The sequence below is a fragment of the Atractosteus spatula genome, chromosome 3 (assembly GCF_055471065.1).
Source record: "Atractosteus spatula isolate fAtrSpa1 chromosome 3, fAtrSpa1.hap1, whole genome shotgun sequence".
Lineage (NCBI taxonomy): Eukaryota > Metazoa > Chordata > Actinopteri > Semionotiformes > Lepisosteidae > Atractosteus > Atractosteus spatula.
In genome coordinates, this window is record NC_142708.1 from 26,958,510 (window position 1) to 26,980,038 (window position 21,529).

Genomic DNA, 21,529 nt, shown 5'->3' on the forward strand with positions numbered 1-21,529 from the left:
TTAGATCAAAGCATTCCAACAAAGTTCAAAAATCTTTAGATAAACTGGGAGACAGTATTTAAAGTGGATATTGAAATCACCAAGAATAAGAATCTTGTTAAATCTGAAACATAAAAAGAAATGTATTTGTTTAATAGATTATAATGTTTTATTTTTACTTGCCGACTTTAGTAAGTCATTAGTTTTTTATTTCTGTTAAAAATTTAAGCACATGCCAAAATTAATCACCTTTTTAGTTTCAAAAGTATGAATATATTTACAGTGTAATTGACCTACAATCTTCAGAAGCAAGTATGTGGCAGTCTGAATGGCTAGTTACAGTACTTAGATGACTACAGAATATTTGAGACCAACTTGCTCATTACCATACCTTTTATGCCAAACATAGATGTACAGTAAATTCCTCCTTTGGAAGCAGGCAATGGTATGGATGTTAGCATTGCTACCTCACAGCTCTTAGTTCCTGGGCTTTCCAGACTGTGGTGCCTTTTATGAGATTACTTGTACTGTAGTTCACATAAGTTTAACTGGGTGCTGTGGTTTTCTCCCACTTTTCAAAGACATGCTGGCTGGCTTAACTGGTAGTTTTAAATTGTCTACGTGTGGGTGCTTTGCTTTAGTAATGAAGAGGAATCTTCTCCAAGGGGTAGTCCTGTCTTGTGCCCTATGCCCCAGGAGATCAACTCCACTCCAGATTCTTCTGACCCCTACTCGTAATAAAAGACATCTTGAAAATGGATGGATAAATAGAAGCACATGGGACCTTTAACACTCATGTTAACTTTCAAACATACAGTAGGTCTGAAAGGGAAATATAGAACATTTGTTTTTAGAACTCTCACATGAGCATTTACTGTCATTCCAACAAATAACAAACAGACCTAAATTGTTAACTTTTCTGTTTGTCATTAATGAATCAAGCACCTGACTGAATTACTATTAAAACAGATAATAAATAATTCATGCTCAGAACTCAGATTTAGTTCTGTGAAGTAACAGTTTTTAATATCAAGCAAAATAATCTATAAATTCCAAGATCTCATTTTGAAATATAAAATTATCTCTTGAAATATGTTTCACATAAAGCCTTTCAAAAGCAGTTATGAGCTGGTATGTTTCAGCAGGCATTGTGCCACAAGGGGCTTTGAAGAGTCCACAGAATTAAACAACACAAGAGGAACAAGTACTTAAAGCTCACCCAAAGAGATTTAAGAAAAATGCTGGCATTTATTCTGCTAATGTATTTAGTTTCCACCTTTAGCATCACAAAACAGAATATTTATCTTTTTCCAACAAGGGTTTAACAATTTCAGTATTTAGAAAGACTCTACATTTACTTGATATGAATTAATGTTTTTTTCACCCAGCATGATGTACTGTACAGTATCAGTGCAAAACATTTCACTTGTTTAGCACACACTACATTGCTATGAAGTATTTGATGGGAAGAACTTAATTCCTTTAATTTTCAATAATATGCCATTTCGGCATTTCTATCTTGTGATCAACATAGCTGAAGACAGTACAGATATTCAGCATTTATTTTACTTCAAGGGACTTAATACTAAATATTTCAATACTCTTTTTTAATGTTTTGTATTCTTATCTACGGTACCTATCACTGAAGTCCCATCTTCAACCAGTTCAGAAATACGTTTTAAAAAAACCAAGACAGTATTATGAAGGTTAGTATTATGAGTGGTGGCATAGTTGTTAGCACACTACCTCACAGCTCTGGGATCAGGTTCTGAACTGGGGTGCCTTCTGTGTGTAGTTCTCCCAATATCCATACCACACACTCCTCTTTCTTCCCATTGGCCAAAGGCATGCTGACTAGGTTAATTGGTGTCTATAAATTGGCCCTGTGTGTGTACTTTGCAAGGAAGTGGTGTCCTGACCAGGGTGTACTCTGCTTCAGGGCTCCAGATTGTTATGTCCCTTACTAAGTGTGCTCTTCTATGGGCTGGAATGACAGGATGTGGGTCTACCTTTCCTCCTGTGCTTCTAAAATAGGCCACTGGTTGCTGTGCTCTTTAATGACGTTCTAATAATTGATGGATGGACTGCTATGAAGAGCTTCCTTGGTATGCTGTATATTCTGACTTAAACACATATTCAATTCAAGTCAATGACAAACTAAATGATAGGGAAAAGACAGAAACTATCCTCATAATGTCCCTGTCCTTGGCAAGAATTATTGCAAGTGTATCCCTTGACAAAGTACCCTGTTTCTGTATAAATGTCAAGTACTTTGTTGTGTCAATATATACAGTATATGATCTTATAGGGTCAAATAATAACCATGAGCAGAATCTGTGAATTCCAGATTTGTTCCAGAACGTATCTGGAGATGATAACTTTTAATAAAACTTTATTTAGTCTGGTGTTGTACAGCTCAATATTGAATAACCTTTACATCAGATACATAAAAAAATGAATACAATTTCAGTGAACTAATTTTAACAAAGTATAAACACTCAATGGAATTAGATCCTTGTTAAAGTACACACAGTAATGACCTCTCAAATGGTGCATCTAGTAAATATTTAAGATGGTGGCTGTTGTCTGGAATTCATCATTTGTCAGCTTTGCAAGACCTTCCAAAGCGGCTCAGCTTGCTTTGGCCAAGTCTCTTGGTTTTGCCACACTCCAAACAGAACCACTTCCTGGATTTTCATGGTCACCTTTAATCTTGCAGTAGCCAGAGTGGAAGATGTACTTCTCCATCAATGGGTACTAAGAGAGTTTAGGTGCAACATCTTTTAAAGTAACAGGTTAAGGTTGACTCCATGCTGAAAGGAAAAGAGACACAATGTTTTGGCCTGGGAAGCCTTCGTCAGGAGCCTTCTTCATCAAACCTGAAGAAGGCTTCACAGCACAGCCACTTTTCTTTTCCTTTCAGCATGAAATAAACATTTGCCTGTTCCTTTGCAGCTGCTGACAGAGCTACCTACTTGATCTTTTAAAGTACTAAAGTACTAAGATCTATGCTATTGTACAAGATAGCATAAGCAATAATGATCAATACTTCATCTGTTGGCAGCTTTTGAGGAAAGTTTCTTTTTTTCCCAACATACCAATACAAAATAGCCAAAACAGCAAACCTATATGGGTCTTTAAATGGTCCTATACCATGTTGGGGTTTTGAATATGATAAAGAACTTCAATATCCATAATAATTCCAAGTCATATGCTTTCTGTCAGTATCGCTGATCCTTCGCTTGGCTATATAAAAGAAAAAGGGTTAGCATTTTAACCGAGTAGGTACTGCTCCTTTTTGTATGCATACATTTAATTTCATTTAGGACATTGTTTAAATGATTGGTTGGTCATGCATTTACAAAATATTTATTTCTAAAGGAAGACCGTAATTACCTAAATATTCCTATTGTGTTGAAAAATATCCCATCTCATTGACAGTGTTTTATATTTGTTATTTTAAATGAGACATTAGGTAAAGAATAGTCCATTCTGAGTCTGCAAAGCACAAATATTTTAAATTATATGTATTTGCCACAGGAAGTATATTAATGATCCTGACAATGACAGAAATGTACAGTAACTAACTCCTTAATTTACCCAATAGACCAACCAAGAGATAAATGATTATCATGAATGATCAATGAAAGCAAGTTTGATTTGTGACATACAGTACATACAGTATACTGTATGCCACACATAATTTACAGTATTTGATGTTTTCAGGCCATGTCTAGTTCTGTATGCACCTTCTTTTTCAAGGAAATTTGTAAGTGCAAGAAGTCATGCACTTACAAATGCTAATAGATTTAATTATGAAGTCAGTTGTTTCAGAAAATATATATACCACATACAGTAACAGACGTACTGTAATAATAGAATTCAGTTACTTAAGATTTGAAATTTGATACCTTTTCTAGATGTGTATTATCTGAAAAAAGTGAAGTCAGCAATGCACTTTTGGTAGCTTCATTATAGTATGAATCACTAATAAAAGCTTTACCTTAGGTATCACCACCTCAGAGCTCACTGCAATTAATAAGACTATTTTTTTATTAATGCCAGGCAATTTTAATAGAAATTTTGTCCTCTTGTATTTAAAATAAACGTTATTTAATAACAATTTCTGTTGTACTTTTCAAATGTCTTTAACCCCACGTGATTTGCTTATACAACAAAATTAATTACCATGCGAAATCAGAAGTTGGTATCCTTCCCAAGTACTCGTATCCATCGAATTTGGGCTCAGGTGAATACAAAAACGCTATGAGGAACTTCGCTTCATCATCTCACAGCTGAATGCGTTCTATAATATGATTTTTTTGTAATTTTCTATAATAATCATGTCATAATTACGGAAAAAAACGATATTATACACATTGTACTCTCGTATTGAGAATATTCTGTTGAACTTAGTTTGGGGTTTACAAATAACAATCTTAGGTTTATTTAATGCTAACTTTTGCATACACCTCCTAGATACTGTAAATTAAATTATTTTACTACTATTAGACAACAACGAATACTACTTATACATTTTTAGTTCATTATTGGACTGATGACAAAAATTCGTCATTGTAAAACTAAAACATAGGATTCGAATTTTAGTATTCATTTAAAAAAATAACGGTAATGTAGAATATGCAACACGTAAAATAATTAAGTAAAATAAGGAAACTAATCAACCATATCACTGCAGCAAGATGTGCAGTATGCATAGTTCTCGAAACATCTTGGTATCGGGTTTTTTTCCTCTAACCAACCTCACGAACAAAATGTTTAGAAAATGTTTGGGGAAGGATTTGAAGGTCAGGTGGTGAACGAAGTGAGAGAACTGTACTTGCCTCTCTGCTAGAACAACGAGTGCCAAGACTTACTGGCTTTGAATTTAAAGAAAAGTTTGTACCAGCATACTGCGTTTCACCTCACAATATCGGTGTCCTTGAACAGGCCTTCAAGCACCGCGTCACGCCAGGTGGCAGCAGATCTCCTTTTGTGCGTGGAGCTATCCATAGTTCTGAACACCACCGACAGCACTCAACACTTCAGTAAGCAAGCAAGGTTACAACCAAACCGAACCCTTAGAGAGCTGTGCAAATACAGGTATACTGTAAATATATTGCTTCCTAATCATGAAATTACACTATGACTGTAGTAATTCATCATATTAATCATAATAATGATTTTTTTTTTTAGTTTTTTAAGTCTGCACCAAGTTTCTCTACTGGGAGAGAATTGTTTTTATTTTTCTAAATATTTAACCTATTGTTCTTTATTGTTTACATGCCTTTCATTTTAAGAAACATCTTTAAGAAAGTCTTCCAGCCTATTTTGCAATTGATAAAAACTATTTTCAGAAAAGTCGCTTTTGGTTAGATCAATTTAAGAACCTTAAGTAATGAAACAATACTGTACCTCTTGCATCAGTGTCTGTTATATAAAAGCACTGAAATAATGTAAACATAATAGAAACATACAAGTAACACAATTGTCCTGTTTGTTGTATATTTCAATGAAAATTGGTTTAAACGAGACCTATACCATTAATATGAGAGGCTACTCTAATTAACGATTAACTCTAATTAAATAGGCTACTAAATTTGGCACGTTAAAATTATGACCCCTTTTCGAGTTAGTTTTCTGCGAGTGATATTAAAATAAAAGCTTGAGAGACAATAAACATCACTTACACCTTCGCTTTAGGAACAACAACACACGGTGAGGGAAGCTTTTTACAACTCCCAGTGCAGGGCTTCAAAGATCAAACCACAGCTTGCAATCGTAGCTTACATTCATAACAGAACGAGAAACCGAGACGGAAAACCTGAATGGTGAGCCACTGCTGCGACCTCTTAGCCATCTGACGTACCTTCTACCGCTGGTATAAATTAATTCACTTCGTCACCAGTCGTCAATGATTCACAGAACTAGTAAAGTGCAGTTGCTTGTTGCCGAGACTTCAGATCATCATGATTCCTTTATATGATGGAGTAGTGCTGGAGATTGTTGATACTGCTAAGGACTGAGTTCTCCCCGTCGTCCGCTATCCAATGCTTTTTTTTCGAAATGGAAAATATAAGCAACACCACGTATTCAGACCGTCCTATCCAGAATGAAAACAATACAATACCTGAAGTGGCACTAAGTTACCAGATCATTACTTCATTGTTTCTGGGGGCCCTCATTCTGTGTGCTATATTTGGGAATGCGTGTGTGGTCGCCGCTATTGCTTTAGAAAGATCTCTCCAAAATGTAGCAAACTACTTGATCGGGTCATTGGCTGTCACGGATCTAATGGTTTCGGTGCTTGTGCTACCTATGGCTGCTCTTTATCAAGTTTTAAACAAGTGGACACTCGGACAGGTAACTTGTGACATTTTCATTTCTTTAGATGTCTTGTGTTGTACGTCGTCTATACTTCATTTGTGCGCAATTGCTTTGGACAGGTACTGGGCGATTACTGACCCCATAGACTACGTAAATAAAAGAACTCCCAGACGAGCCGCTATTTTAATTAGCCTTACTTGGTTAATAGGCTTTTTAATATCTATTCCACCGATGCTAGGCTGGAGAACTCCAGAAGACAGGGCTGATCCCGATGCCTGCACAATAAGCCAAGATCATGGGTATACCATCTATTCCACTTTCGGCGCATTTTACATTCCTCTTATACTCATGTTGGTACTTTACGGGCGGATATTTAAAGCAGCCAGATTCAGAATACGAAAAACAGTAAAAAAGACGGAGAAAAAGAAAGTATCCGACAGGTGCTTAACAGTATCCCCAGCTATCTTTCCTAAAAAAAACAACGGAGAAACAAGCAAAAACTGGAAGCGCAGTGTGGAACCTAAACCAGATTTCTGCACTAATGGAGCAGTGAGGCACGGAGAGGACGGGGCAGCACTAGAAATAATAGAAGTTCACCATAACAACTCGAAAAATCATCTCCCTCTGCCTAATACCCCGACAGCCTCGTTTTTCGAGAACAGAAACGAAAAGAACACAGAGGCAAAGAAAAAGATGGCTTTAGCCAGAGAGCGCAAAACGGTAAAGACGCTTGGAATCATTATGGGGACGTTTATCTTTTGTTGGTTGCCCTTTTTTATTGTGGCCCTTGTGTTACCATTTTGCGAAGAGAAATGCTATATGCCAGAATGGCTCGGGGCTGTGATCAACTGGCTTGGTTACTCAAATTCTCTTTTAAATCCGATCATCTACGCCTACTTTAATAAAGATTTCCAAAGTGCTTTCAAGAAAATTATAAAATGCAAGTTTTGCAGACCATAAAACGTGATTCTTCATTTTTGCACGGTACAGCTGGTGACTTCTTTTCTTGTAGTTTCCAAACGACTGCACCTGAGTTTTTCATTTAAGGAATGCAAAGCGAATTGAAACTGATAACGCTGTATTTTCTTTTTTTCCCTTATTTCATGAGGTGTTGTTTTATCAATGCAGTAATTCTAATGTGAAAACTAAGAGACAAAAGCTTCATAGACAAAATGCCACATGACTACTTTGAGGCATAAATACAATATAGCGTACATCAGTAAGAATAAACAACCAAAATAATGCGTTGGACAACTGTCTTTCTTGGCAATCTAAGGCATGGACATAGATATATAGTAAATTGCTTAGTGTACTTCGTCTAATACATCTACAGTAAATCATTTTATCTTCATTCAAGATGTATCATACTGTGTGCTAACTTCTAATGTAATTACTTTGATGGGAATGGAGGAGCGTTTAATCTTGTGCTCCGAATTAACACGTTATTCCTTGACTAGCCTCGACAAAATAAACCATCCAGTCGCTGAAACCTGTTTGTGTGTACTTTGTGAATGAAAGAAAATAAAATAGCCATAACGCGAAGAACGGGTCTTGTAACAAAAAATGGTCACTGATACTTTTGACAGATGTTTTTTACTTTGTAAAATAGGCTCTTCATCAAAAATCTATGCACTTTACCTGATTTATACGTGTTCCCTTTATAAAAGAAAGTTAATTGTTACACGACTGATGCAATGGTTTTGCTGTAAATGTTTTTACACCGAAGTTTGAATCTTCTGCTGGTGATGAAAACTACTGTCCTTCGTTTTCTTTATTTGTGTGGTTTTTTACTATAGTACATTTCACATTGTGTGCATTGTTATACACATTCATATCATTTGGATTAGAATGCATGTATTAAAGAGGACTGAAACGGTGTTACATACTAACAGAATATTAATTTGAAGGGTGTCAAAATCATTTGGCCATATATTTTAGAGAGATGTATTCTGAAAATCATACAATTCATTGAAGATGTTCATCATAAGATAATTTATTCAACTTTGGGAAGCGTTCTCTATAGTGTTTTGAGAACACAAAATCGTACTTTTAAATTTACGGTTGATAACACATTTATAATAAACACAGCTCATTCCCTTACATTATCACCCCCATAAAAAACAGAGAATGCAGCAGTGCTGTTCTCAATATCAGATTCATCATCATCATCAACATCATCATCTTTTTTATCACTGTTAGGTAACGTAATACTGATTTTGACAGTGATTTCTAATAAATAAAAGTTGCAGCATTTTTAATTGTTTGATTGCTAATGACAATTCATCAGAATATCCCTGTTTTAAAGTTTATAGTCAATTACGGTTTCTGCAATACAATTTAAATTATGCTGTATTTTTAGAAAATATATTGATGGCTCTTGTCTTTAAGGTGCAAAACTCAATATTCTTCTGAAAATCATAATTACTCTGATAATTTTACTTCAGGCAAATGGTGTACCTAACAAACTGGGCAAAATACACCCTTTTCAAATTGCATTACATAACATACAGTTAAGCAATCTTCAGAGCAAAGGATTTTCACAAATATTTACAAGTGAAAGTAATGCTTGCCTACTGCCTCACATCTCTTAGGTCATGAGTTCTTTTACAAACTCTAGCATATGGGTTTTACATGTTTTCCCTGAGTTTGTGTGGAGCTCTGTTTTCCTCCAATCTTTAGACTGTGAGACTGTGATAAAGACAAACAGACACAGATGGATTTGTTGGCATGGATTCTACGGAGCACAAACTTACTCAACAATTTTCCCACGTTGTGTAGATATTAAATGTTCTGATATGTACATGGCTTATGCTGTTCCTTGTCTGTGAGAAGATATTCCACAAGCAAGTCATTCTTAAACTTAAAGCTGTTGGCATGAGTTTTTCTCCATTTTGATGGAATAGAACCAAAAGCACTGTCTGAATCAGAGAATACAAGAGGTGGATTCCTACAGGTTTTGGTGATTTTAGATTTTTGCATATAGATAAGAAGAATGTTATTTAATTTACAATGCCATAAAGGATAGCTGTACTGTACAGTACATTTTATAGTCAACATGAAGACAGCGCACTTGAACAATAATAGATAACAAATAGAATAAATAGATTCTATTAGATTCTGATAAATTCTATTTATCAGAATAAATAGATGTTTACAATAGACACAAACCTACTGTAAGTCATGTAGGGACAAGGTGAAACTATACTATATACTGTAGCTATACCCTAAACAACCCTCATTGAATACTACATGACATTTTGGTCATATTACAAAAATGACATCCTGCAACAGAGAACTTTCACATACAGTAAGAGCAAGAAGACTCATTTTATAAAGTAATGAGTTATGAGGGCAGGCCAAAGGAATGTTAAGGGAAGTTTCAGTCGTAGTAACAGAGAAGAGATTTGATTTGGGTTCTCAACATTTTAATGGGAAGAAACATGTCTGAGTAAAAAAATAAATACTTGCACAATTATTTGAATCCTCCAAAAAATTATTTTCGTATCACCTACATAAAATCACAATGCCAAAATTTCAGTCTTCTAGAAACCGTAATCAGGACAACAATAATAAATGAACAGTGTGCTTTGACTTTTAAAACCCTCACCCTCACAAGACAATTTGTGGGTTGTGTGTGTGTGGTGGGGGGGTCACACCAAGTATATTATCAGTGACACTTGATATTTTTTTCAGTTTCAGGTGACTGTAAAATCCAGTCTCAATGGTGCACTAAGGAGACCTACAGTAGCTACTGTAGATGTCTTCCCAAGAGACACACAAGGTTATACTTTGTGCAAATTAGACTGTATTGACCCTTGTTAAGATGAGCAATAGGGAATACCAATTGACACTAAATAAATTAAGCCTGAAAATTACAAAGTTAAAAGACCAAGTACAATTTCACACTAGACAACCCCCTCAGACATAATCAATCTTTGAAAATTATCAGTCAGATCTTTGGTCATTAATCAATATCAATTACCAAAGAAGAGTGGCATAAGAATATATAATAAACAGCAGAGAGTATATATTTTGTTTAAAAATATAATGTGAAAACCTTAGTGCAGACATGTACATTATTAATGCAAGCCAGTTTATTACATCTTAAATAAGTATTAAACCCAAATAATGACTAAATGCCATGTATACAGTATAAGAGCTATTATTCAAAATGGTGAGAACAAATCCAACATTTTAAATACATATTCATATAATTTTAAATTATATGAAAAACTACCATAACAAAATATTTAAGTACAATTAGCAAAACCTGAACAGGTCATTCAAAGACCTAAAATCAAAGTCCAAATATTAAGACGTCAAGGACGTGCCATAGGTGATAATGTTTTAAAATATTTTTGTATACAGTCTCATATTCTTGTGGCTTATTTTTTCTTAATAATCATGTTTTATTAAGAAAAATAATGTTACATTTTGTGATCCAGGTTGCCCTGGAATAGTTGCAGTCTCTAGTGCTAGATATAGAAAAAGTGGAGGAGAAACAGTATCTTTTCAATCAGGCTGCTGATGAAACAAGGTAGTTTTCATTATATCATGTTCGTGGGACATATAAAAGCAGTGGAACTAAAGGCTGTAAAAATCAGAAAATGTAACTATAAAGAATAGAAATCCTACTTCTACAGTATTCTACTTCTACTGTAGATGTCCTTTCAGACCTCAAAAGAAACAACCCAGCAGTAGAGAATTCTTTCATATATGTTTAGGATTTCTATTGGATCCTGTTTTCTTGAAATGACATTGGACAAGGGCAGCTGTGTTCATAAGATTGTTACCAACCCCAAGGATACTGGCATCGCACTGCACCAAACACAGTAAAAAACAATAGGTGGGAGAAACACAAAGGCACAGGACAGACCTCAAACAGGCAGTCCAGGACAATACAAGAATAATTCTTAGAAAAAAAAAGAAATACAGTAGGTCACAAAATGATTCATAATGATAGGTTTATGCAAGTCAATATGTTTATTTAGTTTGCTACTTAACCATTAAAATGCAGCTTCAATAAAACTATAGTCTACTACATACTGTACGTATTACTACTACAATAAACCTATAGCTTAAGAAATTTGAGTTTCACATCTTACTGTATATCTACAGTAATATACCCTGTGAAAAACTGCTTTGTGACCTGGTTCTTATGTTAGTCTCTGCTGAAAGCCTTGCTGTAAAAGTGATTAATTGTAGCAACATGTTGTTTATTTTGTGAATAGTAACTTGTGTGTTGAGTAAATGTATATCTTTTGCACCTATTACTCTATTTAAGGGCTTAAATAGGATTTAAAGTGTTTCCAAAGTTTTAAAGTTTTTTTTTAATTTGAAGCTCAGATTTTTTTTTTAATTATTCATGTCGTTCTGATTTGTAAATGAGCCTCCCTGTATCACTCTTAGGTTATCCCTTCCTAAAGATTCGGAACACCTTTGACTTACTGATTAATTAAATTAAGCAAGTACTATTATCTGCTGTATACTGCATCATTACATAACAAGCACTAGAAATGATGCTCAAATAAACGTTATAGAACTCTTGTGCAGCAGTTATGAATGGATTATGAAGTCATTATGCAGCAATATTCAAATACAGTGTTACTGCTAAACCTATTGATTATGAATATGAATTCTAACAATTAGGAAATCAGAGTCTGTATAGGAAATAGCTGTGAATACATTATGCAATAAAGCTTATTAAATTGTCATACAATTTGTTGGACCACATGAGGATAGTTCCATACTACAACCACTAGATATAAAGATTTCTATATTTCATGCTGTATATTTCATATTCCACATACATCCTGATTCTTTCAATTCTCAGCATAATCCCAGTCTTTCACAAAATGTTGAGATTGCTTTATTAATGATAGTATAACAGTAATGGACCTTTTAGGGAGAAAGCAATGGTACTTACACCATTTATGAACAACAGCCCAACAGACTGTAATAGACTGTACGCCAAATATCAACATTAGTCTGCTCCAGTGGACCTCTAATGGACATGATTGGCATACAGGCATGACAGAAATCCAGGATTTGAGAGAACTGTTCTCTGCAATTCGATTTTAGAAACAGATATTAGAAACTCCTTGCTTTGTGACCTGGTTCTTAATTTTGTCTTCTTTGAAAGTCTTGCTGGAAATGTGATTAATCACAGCAGTAAGTTATTTCGTGATGAGCCAAATGTGTCTTTATAGTTACTGTTCCTACCTCATTGCTCTTGTTTACATATTCTTGGGCACAGCGTTGCCTTTTACTCTTGTTAGGCTACTTAAATAATGAGAGAAAAGAAAAAATAAGAAAGGTTACAAATGAAAATCGGTCATTTGATCCATCTAGCTCATTTGACTGCTAGCAGCCAAGTTGCCCAAGGCTTCCATTCATCAGTTTTTCTAAAAAAAAGCCATGCTCTCAGCTTTCACACCATTGCTGGGTAGCTTTCTCCAGGCATCCATGATCCTTTGAGCACAAGTATTTTCTGTTTCCACTTATAAATGCACTTCTCTGTGGATTCCATTTCTTCCCTCTAGTTTGTGCTTCACTGGTAATATTTCCAACTTAGAAACCAATTGAAAGTAATTCTTTCCTGAAAACTGATTTTCATCTACGGTAGTTCTGCTTAGAAAGGAATTTGACTTAAACTGAAATAAAGTATTGCATATGATCAGTAACTCTGATGAAAACATCAACAATAACAAGTCTGAAATGTCACAACTAAAATTTAAATGAGTTTTATCCTGAGGACAGCATAATGAATGCTGTTACTAAAGTTTAACGCTCTTTCACCATCAGAAAGTTAAATTACAGAATAAAGAGTCGACTGAACAACTTTACAGAATGGTAATGGAGTTTGTAACGAAAGTCTGGGAGGGATGACAACAGCCAAGTTCAATCCAACTCAGTTGTCAGTAATTAGCAATCTCTCCCAACATCCTTTCCTCTCCTAAAACACTATAAATGCTGTACGTAATCCCCATCTCTCCCTCGCCTACATCTTTCGCATCCCACCTCCACCTCATCTCCATCTCTGCAGCTGCCCATTGGTCACTAATCACTCTGCATGGGGTCCTGGCCTCCTCATCCTCTGGCTAGGAGGTCAGCCCTCAGCCAAGCAGGTAAAGGCACATTTTCACTTAACACTCCATGATCATTTAAGGCACACATCCTTGGGTGTTGTTATTCCTAGTGAATTCCACAATGGGTTATCAATTCAAGTACCAATTCAATTCAGTAACCCATCTATTTGAGAACATCCATCCTAATGTGGTCATTAAAACACCACTGACTTTTAGAATTTTACTAGTGTTATCTGGCTTTTCTTCCACACCTTGTGAAACTAGCAAAATTTCAGAAAACTACAAATAGAGATAAGACAGTACAATTTCACATGTACTGTAGATGCTATTTTACCATCTAGTGAATGGCTAAAACAAATTAGAGGAATCATAATGTTAATTTCTCATGAGGTTATATATACAGTAGATGGTAAAAATAATTGTATTTTAGGATATGTTAGTCTAATGAAGATTGTGTTGATATTCAAAACTGGAACCCTAAAAAGTCCTTGTTCATTTGTTGAACACAAAACATACCGTACTTCATTTAGAATGTAGACATTGAAAGTACACAAATCTAAAACAGGAGAGTTGGAGAGTATAAATTCACTGAATTACATACAGTAGTGAACTACACCTGACAGTTACAGTGTGGAGTTGATGAAACAACTGGTTACCTCTTCTGGCACTGGTCCCCTGGCTATGGAAAACCTGGCCCTGGAAAAAGCTTAATTCTTTGCTAATGATGTGAATTAATCTTAGAACTCTTTGGCTTTACATCCGTGTTTGATACAGTATATTTGTGGGGCAGGTTCGGGGTCCTGGGTGGATCTTAAAAGTATACATCTAAGTAAGTGTTCAGGAAAGATGTGAGTACAGAAGACTAAAATCCATCTCAATCATTAGTATGTCAGGTACAGTGTGGCTTTACACAACCTAATCACTGTGACTATACTGAAAGACCATCACCCGCAGCTCAAACGACACACATGGTTCATAAACACAGCTGCTCCATTACACTATACTGTAGATGTTTTATTGTACATTCATATAGTACATATTTAGTGAAACCATACGGTGGTTAAAAAGTTATAAAAGATTATCAAACCATGACAGACAGGTAATTAGTACATAATAATGAACATACTTTTCAATGTCCTTTCAAGAGCAGAAAGTACAATACATATAAAATAATGCATATGAAGAATATGAATATGAATATGAATATATGAAGAAAAAAGAGAATATGAATAATGTTTAGTTGAGTCTATTAACAATTGAAGTTGAGTGGAAACTGAATCAAGGTAACTCAGTTCATTTCATTATATTTCTTAAAGAACTACTTGCAAAGGGTAGTTCTAGACTTTGCAAACTTTAGTTTAATTTTCAAATGGTTGGTCTTTTTTTGTTGTGGACAGCAAAACAGTCGGTTGCACTTTTTGTGATTTCATAAAAACAACAAAATAACCAAACTGAGAAAATCATTTGTGATTTTACACTGTATATTTTAAAGCGATAAAGAACATGAACTGGTGTACAGAAACCAAGTTTTAGCATATTCTATTCCAAAACATTTCTTTGCTCTGCCTGTCAGCAACAGCAGGATGTGGGTGTCTCTGTGTGTAAAACAGAGCTACAGTGCTTCAGTTTCCTCCTTCACAGCAGGTGTCACTGTTAGGTGGCTTTGTTTTGAGGATTAATCTAGGGGAGTCTAACCACTTAGATGTCATTCTCCTTAATTTGCTAGTAAACCAACAGAAGAGAATACAGGGAGAAATGATCAGTGTCACACAGCATTTTGAATGTGCACATTAAGATCTGGTGAACTGCAAGCTGCTGTATCAGAGATCCACAAATGTTTTTATGGTGAGCTTTGTCACTCAATACGATGTCTACTGAATGGCTTCTGAGGGATGTTGGATATTGAATACAACCTCATATATTGCCATATGACAATCCACAAGAACAGGCTGTTCCTGTACAGGAATGGAACAGGATATCTAGGCATTCATTTTATTTATTAGGCAGAAACATACTGTATTACATTTGTATTGCAAATGGTACCTCAATACAGTATGAGGTGAATAGTAATGTTTAACTGAAAATGATGGTCAGTGTTTCTAAAAGCCTCTGTAATTCTGAGATGCGCACTGTTGATCAGCATAGTTTTCTAAATGGCTATACAAAAATGAATTGTCAATACAGATATGTTTTTCATCCCACTTCACAGTACATCCGGTCAATGTAGGACTCTGTGTGTTTTCAAATTCCCAGGTGGTTGAATTACCTAGCCAAACTGTGCGTTCCAATTCTACTTTGTAATATAACATTTAATCATTGTTTAATTTTTGAATTTTAAAAGATACATCTCTTCTAAGTTTGAAGTTGCATAAAAACAACATGCAAACATTACAAAGGTGGGCATGTGTAAAAAAGCAATAAATTATTGCTTTACTTACTGTATGAATAAAAACTGCAATTAGCGTGTTTAGTATTTGAATTTTATTGATAATAGAAATGCCAGAAATGTTGTATATGCAATGAATTCCATTGTTGTATTGGGTAACAATTGGAATTAGAAATATTATATACTGTGGATATGTAATATTCTATGGCAAGAATAAGAGTATGACAAGTAACTGTACTTCAATTTTTCCATTGTGTGATTTTACTGAATTATTACCCTTAATAACTACAGTATTAACACAACATTCTTGTAATTGTTCTGCATTCTATCTTTCCAGGGTTAAGAACAGTGTTTAGCTGAAGTTCTTAAACTTTCCTAGAGGCTCAAGAGAAGGAGTAAGTTGGTTGAGTTAATTTGCAGGTTCTGTCTTCCCATGGAGTTGTGAGCTGTTATCGGAGTTCAACAGCTCAGTTGTGATATACTGTATGAGGTGGCAAATGGGAACCAATCTGCGAGGTTACTATCAGGGATTTTTGAGGCTGGACTTCAGTAAAAATACAAATCCAAAAGTGCAAGAGAGTTAGGACAGCAGGAATCAGAAAAATAATCTAAGCTACTATAGACAACAGCACCACTCTGGAAACAAAGTGTGCAGTATCTCTGTTTTTAAAGGTACAGGCATTTATAACCTTTGAATATTTAACAGTTATTTGAATTAAAAAATGTTTCTTTACACTGAGAGTTATCTCTAATCCTTACAAACCAGTAATATCTGCTTTGCAATGTTTCAACACAGGATCTTCCTATTTTAAAAACTCTACCATATATATTAAAAGAGGAAAAGCATTTGCAAATCAATTATTTATAGCTTTGATTATGTTATTTAAAAATATTCAACATGTATATCTACCTATGAAAAATACCTGAGCAATTAAGTAAATGCTGTAACATTGCTGTAAATGGTGTGAGGCTGCATGTCGATAACAAAATAAAACCAAATACAAGGAAATTTACACCTAGAAGGTACATTGCAGATTAGTATAATGCATGAGGAGTTAATAAAATATGTTAATAAACTAGTTACGCTAGTATGACATTCTAGGTAATGATTATGTCATTTTAGCTTCAAATGGAAACTGGTATGACAGAAATATGAAAATCGCTAAGCCTGATCAGCACATCTGAACCAATTTAAAAACATGAATAAATGTTGACACTAGGGGGCGAAGTTTTACACTTCATGTTCAGGTTGCAGAAGCCCATGAAGTATAGCAATATTGCTTGTGTAATGTAATTAACTTCAGTACAGGCAGTGATAAACTTGTATCCTGGTACATGGCAGCTTTCAGATGACTCATATGTGCCTCTTCCCAAACAGTGCAGATATCTCTGCATCATGAGCAGATGGCACCATGCTTAGAAATATTAACTTCATTACATTTGAGCCTGATCTTTGTGTGTCATATTGACTTTGTATATTAAAGTCAAAGTGTTATATGTGTTTTAAACTTTTTCCATTTCACAGTCCTTCTCTTTCACCCAAAAATGCTAATGGGAAAAAATAAATTATATATCTATCCATTTACTCAATTGCTTTATCCAACACAGAGCCTGAGCCAATCCCAGCAAGCAACTGGCACAAGGCAGGATACAGCCTGGATGGGATGCCAGTCCATCACAGGGCACTCACAGACTCAAACACACACACACACAGATACTGTACATACATGCACACAATCACACCAGGGCCAATTTTCCCAGAAACCAATTCACCTACCAGTATGGACTTGTAGGATGAATCTGGAGTATCCGGAGCAAACCCACACAAACTTGAGGATAACATGGAATTGATCCCAGGGCTCCAGCACTGCAAGGCTCAGTGAAACCGACCACAGACCTGGGTCTGTTGGATTTTCTTTTTCTGTGGGATGTCTAGGAGCAGGACAGGACCGCAGTATATACTGTACAGTAAGAGCCTGACAAAGAAAATATTTTTAAATATATAAAATTATAATTTATATATATAAAATATTTATTCCTTACATCTTCTGCAATGACTAGCTGAAAGCAAAGTCAGGCCAACAGAAAAATATGGACAGAACAGATAACATGTTAATGTGTTCAGGACCCTAGGATTCATAGATCATGATAAACTACAGTAGTTTGAATTAAGTTATTAAATAAAGCCCAACTAGGTTTTCACCTCTAGACCAAAGCCACCTGACTGGGTTACTGTAACATGGTTACTGTGCTGTGGCTGCACATGCAAAGCAAAATCAAACAACAGGCATTTTCTCACCATCACAAAGTTATACATGCAAACAAATGTTGTACATCTCATGCACATTACCTTATTAGTACGTTTCTATAGCTATGAAAGCAAGTAAGATATGAGTAAATCTTTACATCGGTGAACTTAACGACTAATTTGTAATAAAACAACCTAATTTTAGAAGTAGTCCAAATAACAATGACAAGCACTTACAAAGGTGTCAGAAGCATGGTTGTTCCCTATTTCTTGTATTTTTCATATATCTTTGCACGATAAACCTATTATACTTCAACAATGTTTCCATCCATTCTAAAAAAAAGAATACACAGTTCAACCTTCTTTTCCTAAAAGAAAAATATAGCAGATATATCTTTGTTGGTTGTCTGTTTTAGACTTCTACACAGAACCACTGGGGAATAATTAATTGTGTCCTTTGGAAGCACAAAATCTCTATACAAAAGAGAGATTGCTTTGTGATTACAGGATCTTAGCAGAATCTTCAGAAAAGGAAAACGTGTTTCCTATAAAATGGGAACAGTAAAATGTAAATGTAGGGATGTCAAATAACACAATCAATTCTCTGCTCTTTTTACTCACACTTAAAAGAAAATAAGACTAAAATCAATTCTTGAATTATGCATTGTAGATACAGTATAAAAGAAAACATTTCTCACACACTGTTCTGTCCAGACTATTACAGTTGCTCCAAACTGTGGTTAAGCTGCTGGGCGACATAGAAGTTAGCATTACTGCCTCTGGGTACTGGAGCCCTGGGCTCAATTCTGGATTCAATGGATTAAATTCAATGCTGTCTGTGTGGAGTTTGTATGTTCTCCCCATGTTCACGTGTGTTTTCATCAAGAGGTCTAGTTTGCTCCCACTGTCAAAACATAGTCATACCGTTTACATAGCCTAAACAAAGACATACTGTTTTTTTAAGAAAATAAACTTTATTTCCACAATGTCTGCAATTCATAAAATGAGTACAGCTCTAACATGAAACCTTTATCAATTAACAGGTCTTAGAAAAGTGATTGTTCATTTTTATGTGATCCATTTGCCAAGTGGCTGTTAAGGCTGAGTTCGTGCAACTAAATCCCTCCAAACCTCCTGGGTGCAACCATTTGCAGTTATCCATTGCATGTCTTTTAAACCTGTCCTGGCTCTGAATCTGCAATAGTCCAGTTTTCCACAGGAGGGCAAAGGCATAGGTTTTACCATTTCCCACAGTCCTTTCCAGCCATTTTTACCATGGAGAAACTGCACTTGGCTATGTTGCGCTACATTTTGCCTCTAAAGTTTGCAAGGATCCTGTCATGCCCTCTGCAACCAGAGGGCACTCCTACTCTGTCCTGTCCCTAGTTTCCTGTGTTTTGCTGTCCTTCTGGTGTCTCCCTGTCTGGGGCTATATATTTCCGGGTCACTCTTTCCTCCTTGCTCAGCATTGAGGTTTGGATGTCCTGAGACCCGCCTAACACCAGATTGCTCCTCCTGTCCGTGGCCTGAGGGCATAGGTTTCTATACGGCATTTCCTGAACAGCTGTGCCCGGGCTGACCCCCGTTCCGCCACTACGCATAGGGTCTTTTTCCGCTCTCCTGCCATTCCACGGTTCGTCCCTTTCGACATCCGTGACAGATCCCATCCCCCAGCTCCCCTGCCCTCCACTCTGTGTTGTGCTGGATGAGAGTGTCCCTTACGTTCCACGGGCCTTGTTTTGGGAGGGACACCAGCAGCCACAGTGTTCCTCTCTGTGATGGACTTGCATCCTGTCCAGGGTGTATCCTGTCTTGTGCCCATTGCTTGCTGGGATAGGCTTTGGCTCCCTCACCAGATTGTGTAAATTCATCTAGATTGGCTCTTCTTGCAAACCAGTAGTACATACTGTTACTGCTTTGTATGAATCATAAAAAAAAACAAAAAACAGTTTCCCATATTATGTGATAAGTGTTTGATATGAAACAATCCAACTTAATTGAGAGTTAGATGTTATGATAATGATGATAGACTTTGTTTTCCATACTGTGGCATTTCAAATACTGGGTGCTTGCTCTTTCTGCACATTTTGCCTGTTTTTGCTTCATGCTGTCACCTCTTTTGATAATAATTTTATTTGACATACCCTTCCAGCATTCTTTTTCACATTGTCCATTCCTAACATGTTCATCAAATGTACACAGAGCTTGTACTGGACAGCTTTTGAAGGCAAATATACTGTATAGCATGAAGGCCAAAATAAACATCGGCTTGTTTTCTTCTTTCTAAGCCTTCATTTGATTATATATAGAAAATAAAAAAACATATTACATATGATTATAAATACCACAACTTCACAAAATTATTATATAGAGAAAATGACTATCTTTCTGTAGCATATACAATGACATTTCCCTGAGCGGGCATGACAAAGGTAAATTTGTTATGCTGACTAAAATTTGTCATTATAAGGGCTGATCTACAGGGAGTATACCCTTAAGGTCACACTAGGAGCATATTACCACTGTTGGAAGCAATGCAATCTACAGTACATTACACACCTGTGATGTATGGTTTGTACAAGCTTGCAGATGCTTTTTTGTGTGATTCTGTGATTCTTTGTGATTCAGTTCAGTGCTGTATCAAACACCACAAATGCAGTTCTAAATACCGCAAAGACTAAAATAAATACTCCTGCATGTTTGTGCCACACACAAAGACTTCCATTATGGTAATCTACTGTACACAAAGCCTTGTTTCATTATGAAAGAGGACTTGTCTCCAATCTTGGTAACTTAGCTTCATGTGGCTAAGTTAAACTGTCAACGTACTGATGGTAGGAAGGCATTATTCTTTTGAAAAGCCAGTCATACTTGTTGCTACTGTATGCTTTTCTTCCTTGTTTTTCATCAGACTTGCAATTCAACAGGTTGAAACATCACATCGCCTGTACCCAATTAGCTCTCTAATTAATGAGGTGATTTAGTGCCTCAATCAAATATATTGTGGTCAGTCTGAATGATTGATTAGTAAAAATGGTGCTAAAAACATTTAATAAATATAAAAAATATTGTTTCTAAAAACATCATATGCATAAATAAAGCAATATTATTACCCCAATCAAATAAATAAAATATAAGCTGTAGAACATTTAGTCATCTATTTTGTATGAATATTGTATGCTAGAATTATGTTATCAGTTAACCAGTTTTTGGTTTTGGAATTCTATTCCCTTTTCCCCATAGCCAAATATCCTCAGGTCGTACCTTTGAGTCTCGGTTAATCCCCAACTTGTGAACTGACTTAAGAAAAGCCTGATTTTCAAATATCATCAATTAGTCTAGCATTTCTGCCTCTGTTTTACCTCCACGGCACCGATGAAGTTAGAGAAGGGGGTCCTATTCCAGCCTGAAGGCCAGATTGATTGTTAAGAGATTTAGTGATTATATTCAATCCCAGGGGGTTCGGGGGAAGTACAGTAGAATTGCTGCCTGTGCCCTCAT

General features: G+C 35.7%; 1 protein-coding gene across 1 annotated transcript; it reads left to right on the forward strand.

Annotated features, from left to right (window-relative positions):
- Positions 1-5,975: 5,975 nt before the first annotated feature.
- htr1aa (5-hydroxytryptamine (serotonin) receptor 1A a) lies at positions 5,976-7,796 on the forward strand. Its single transcript, XM_088911384.1, has one exon. The coding sequence runs from the start codon at positions 6,046-6,048 to the stop codon at positions 7,264-7,266; it is 1,221 nt and encodes a 406-aa protein (XP_088767510.1). The 5' UTR covers positions 5,976-6,045; the 3' UTR covers positions 7,267-7,796.
- Positions 7,797-21,529: the final 13,733 nt, after the last annotated feature.

What these genes read in the sequence shown, in the direction of transcription:
- htr1aa (XM_088911384.1), top strand. Translation starts at nt 6,046, where the DNA reads ATGGAAAATATAAGCAACACCACGTATTCAGACCGTCCTATCCAGAAT.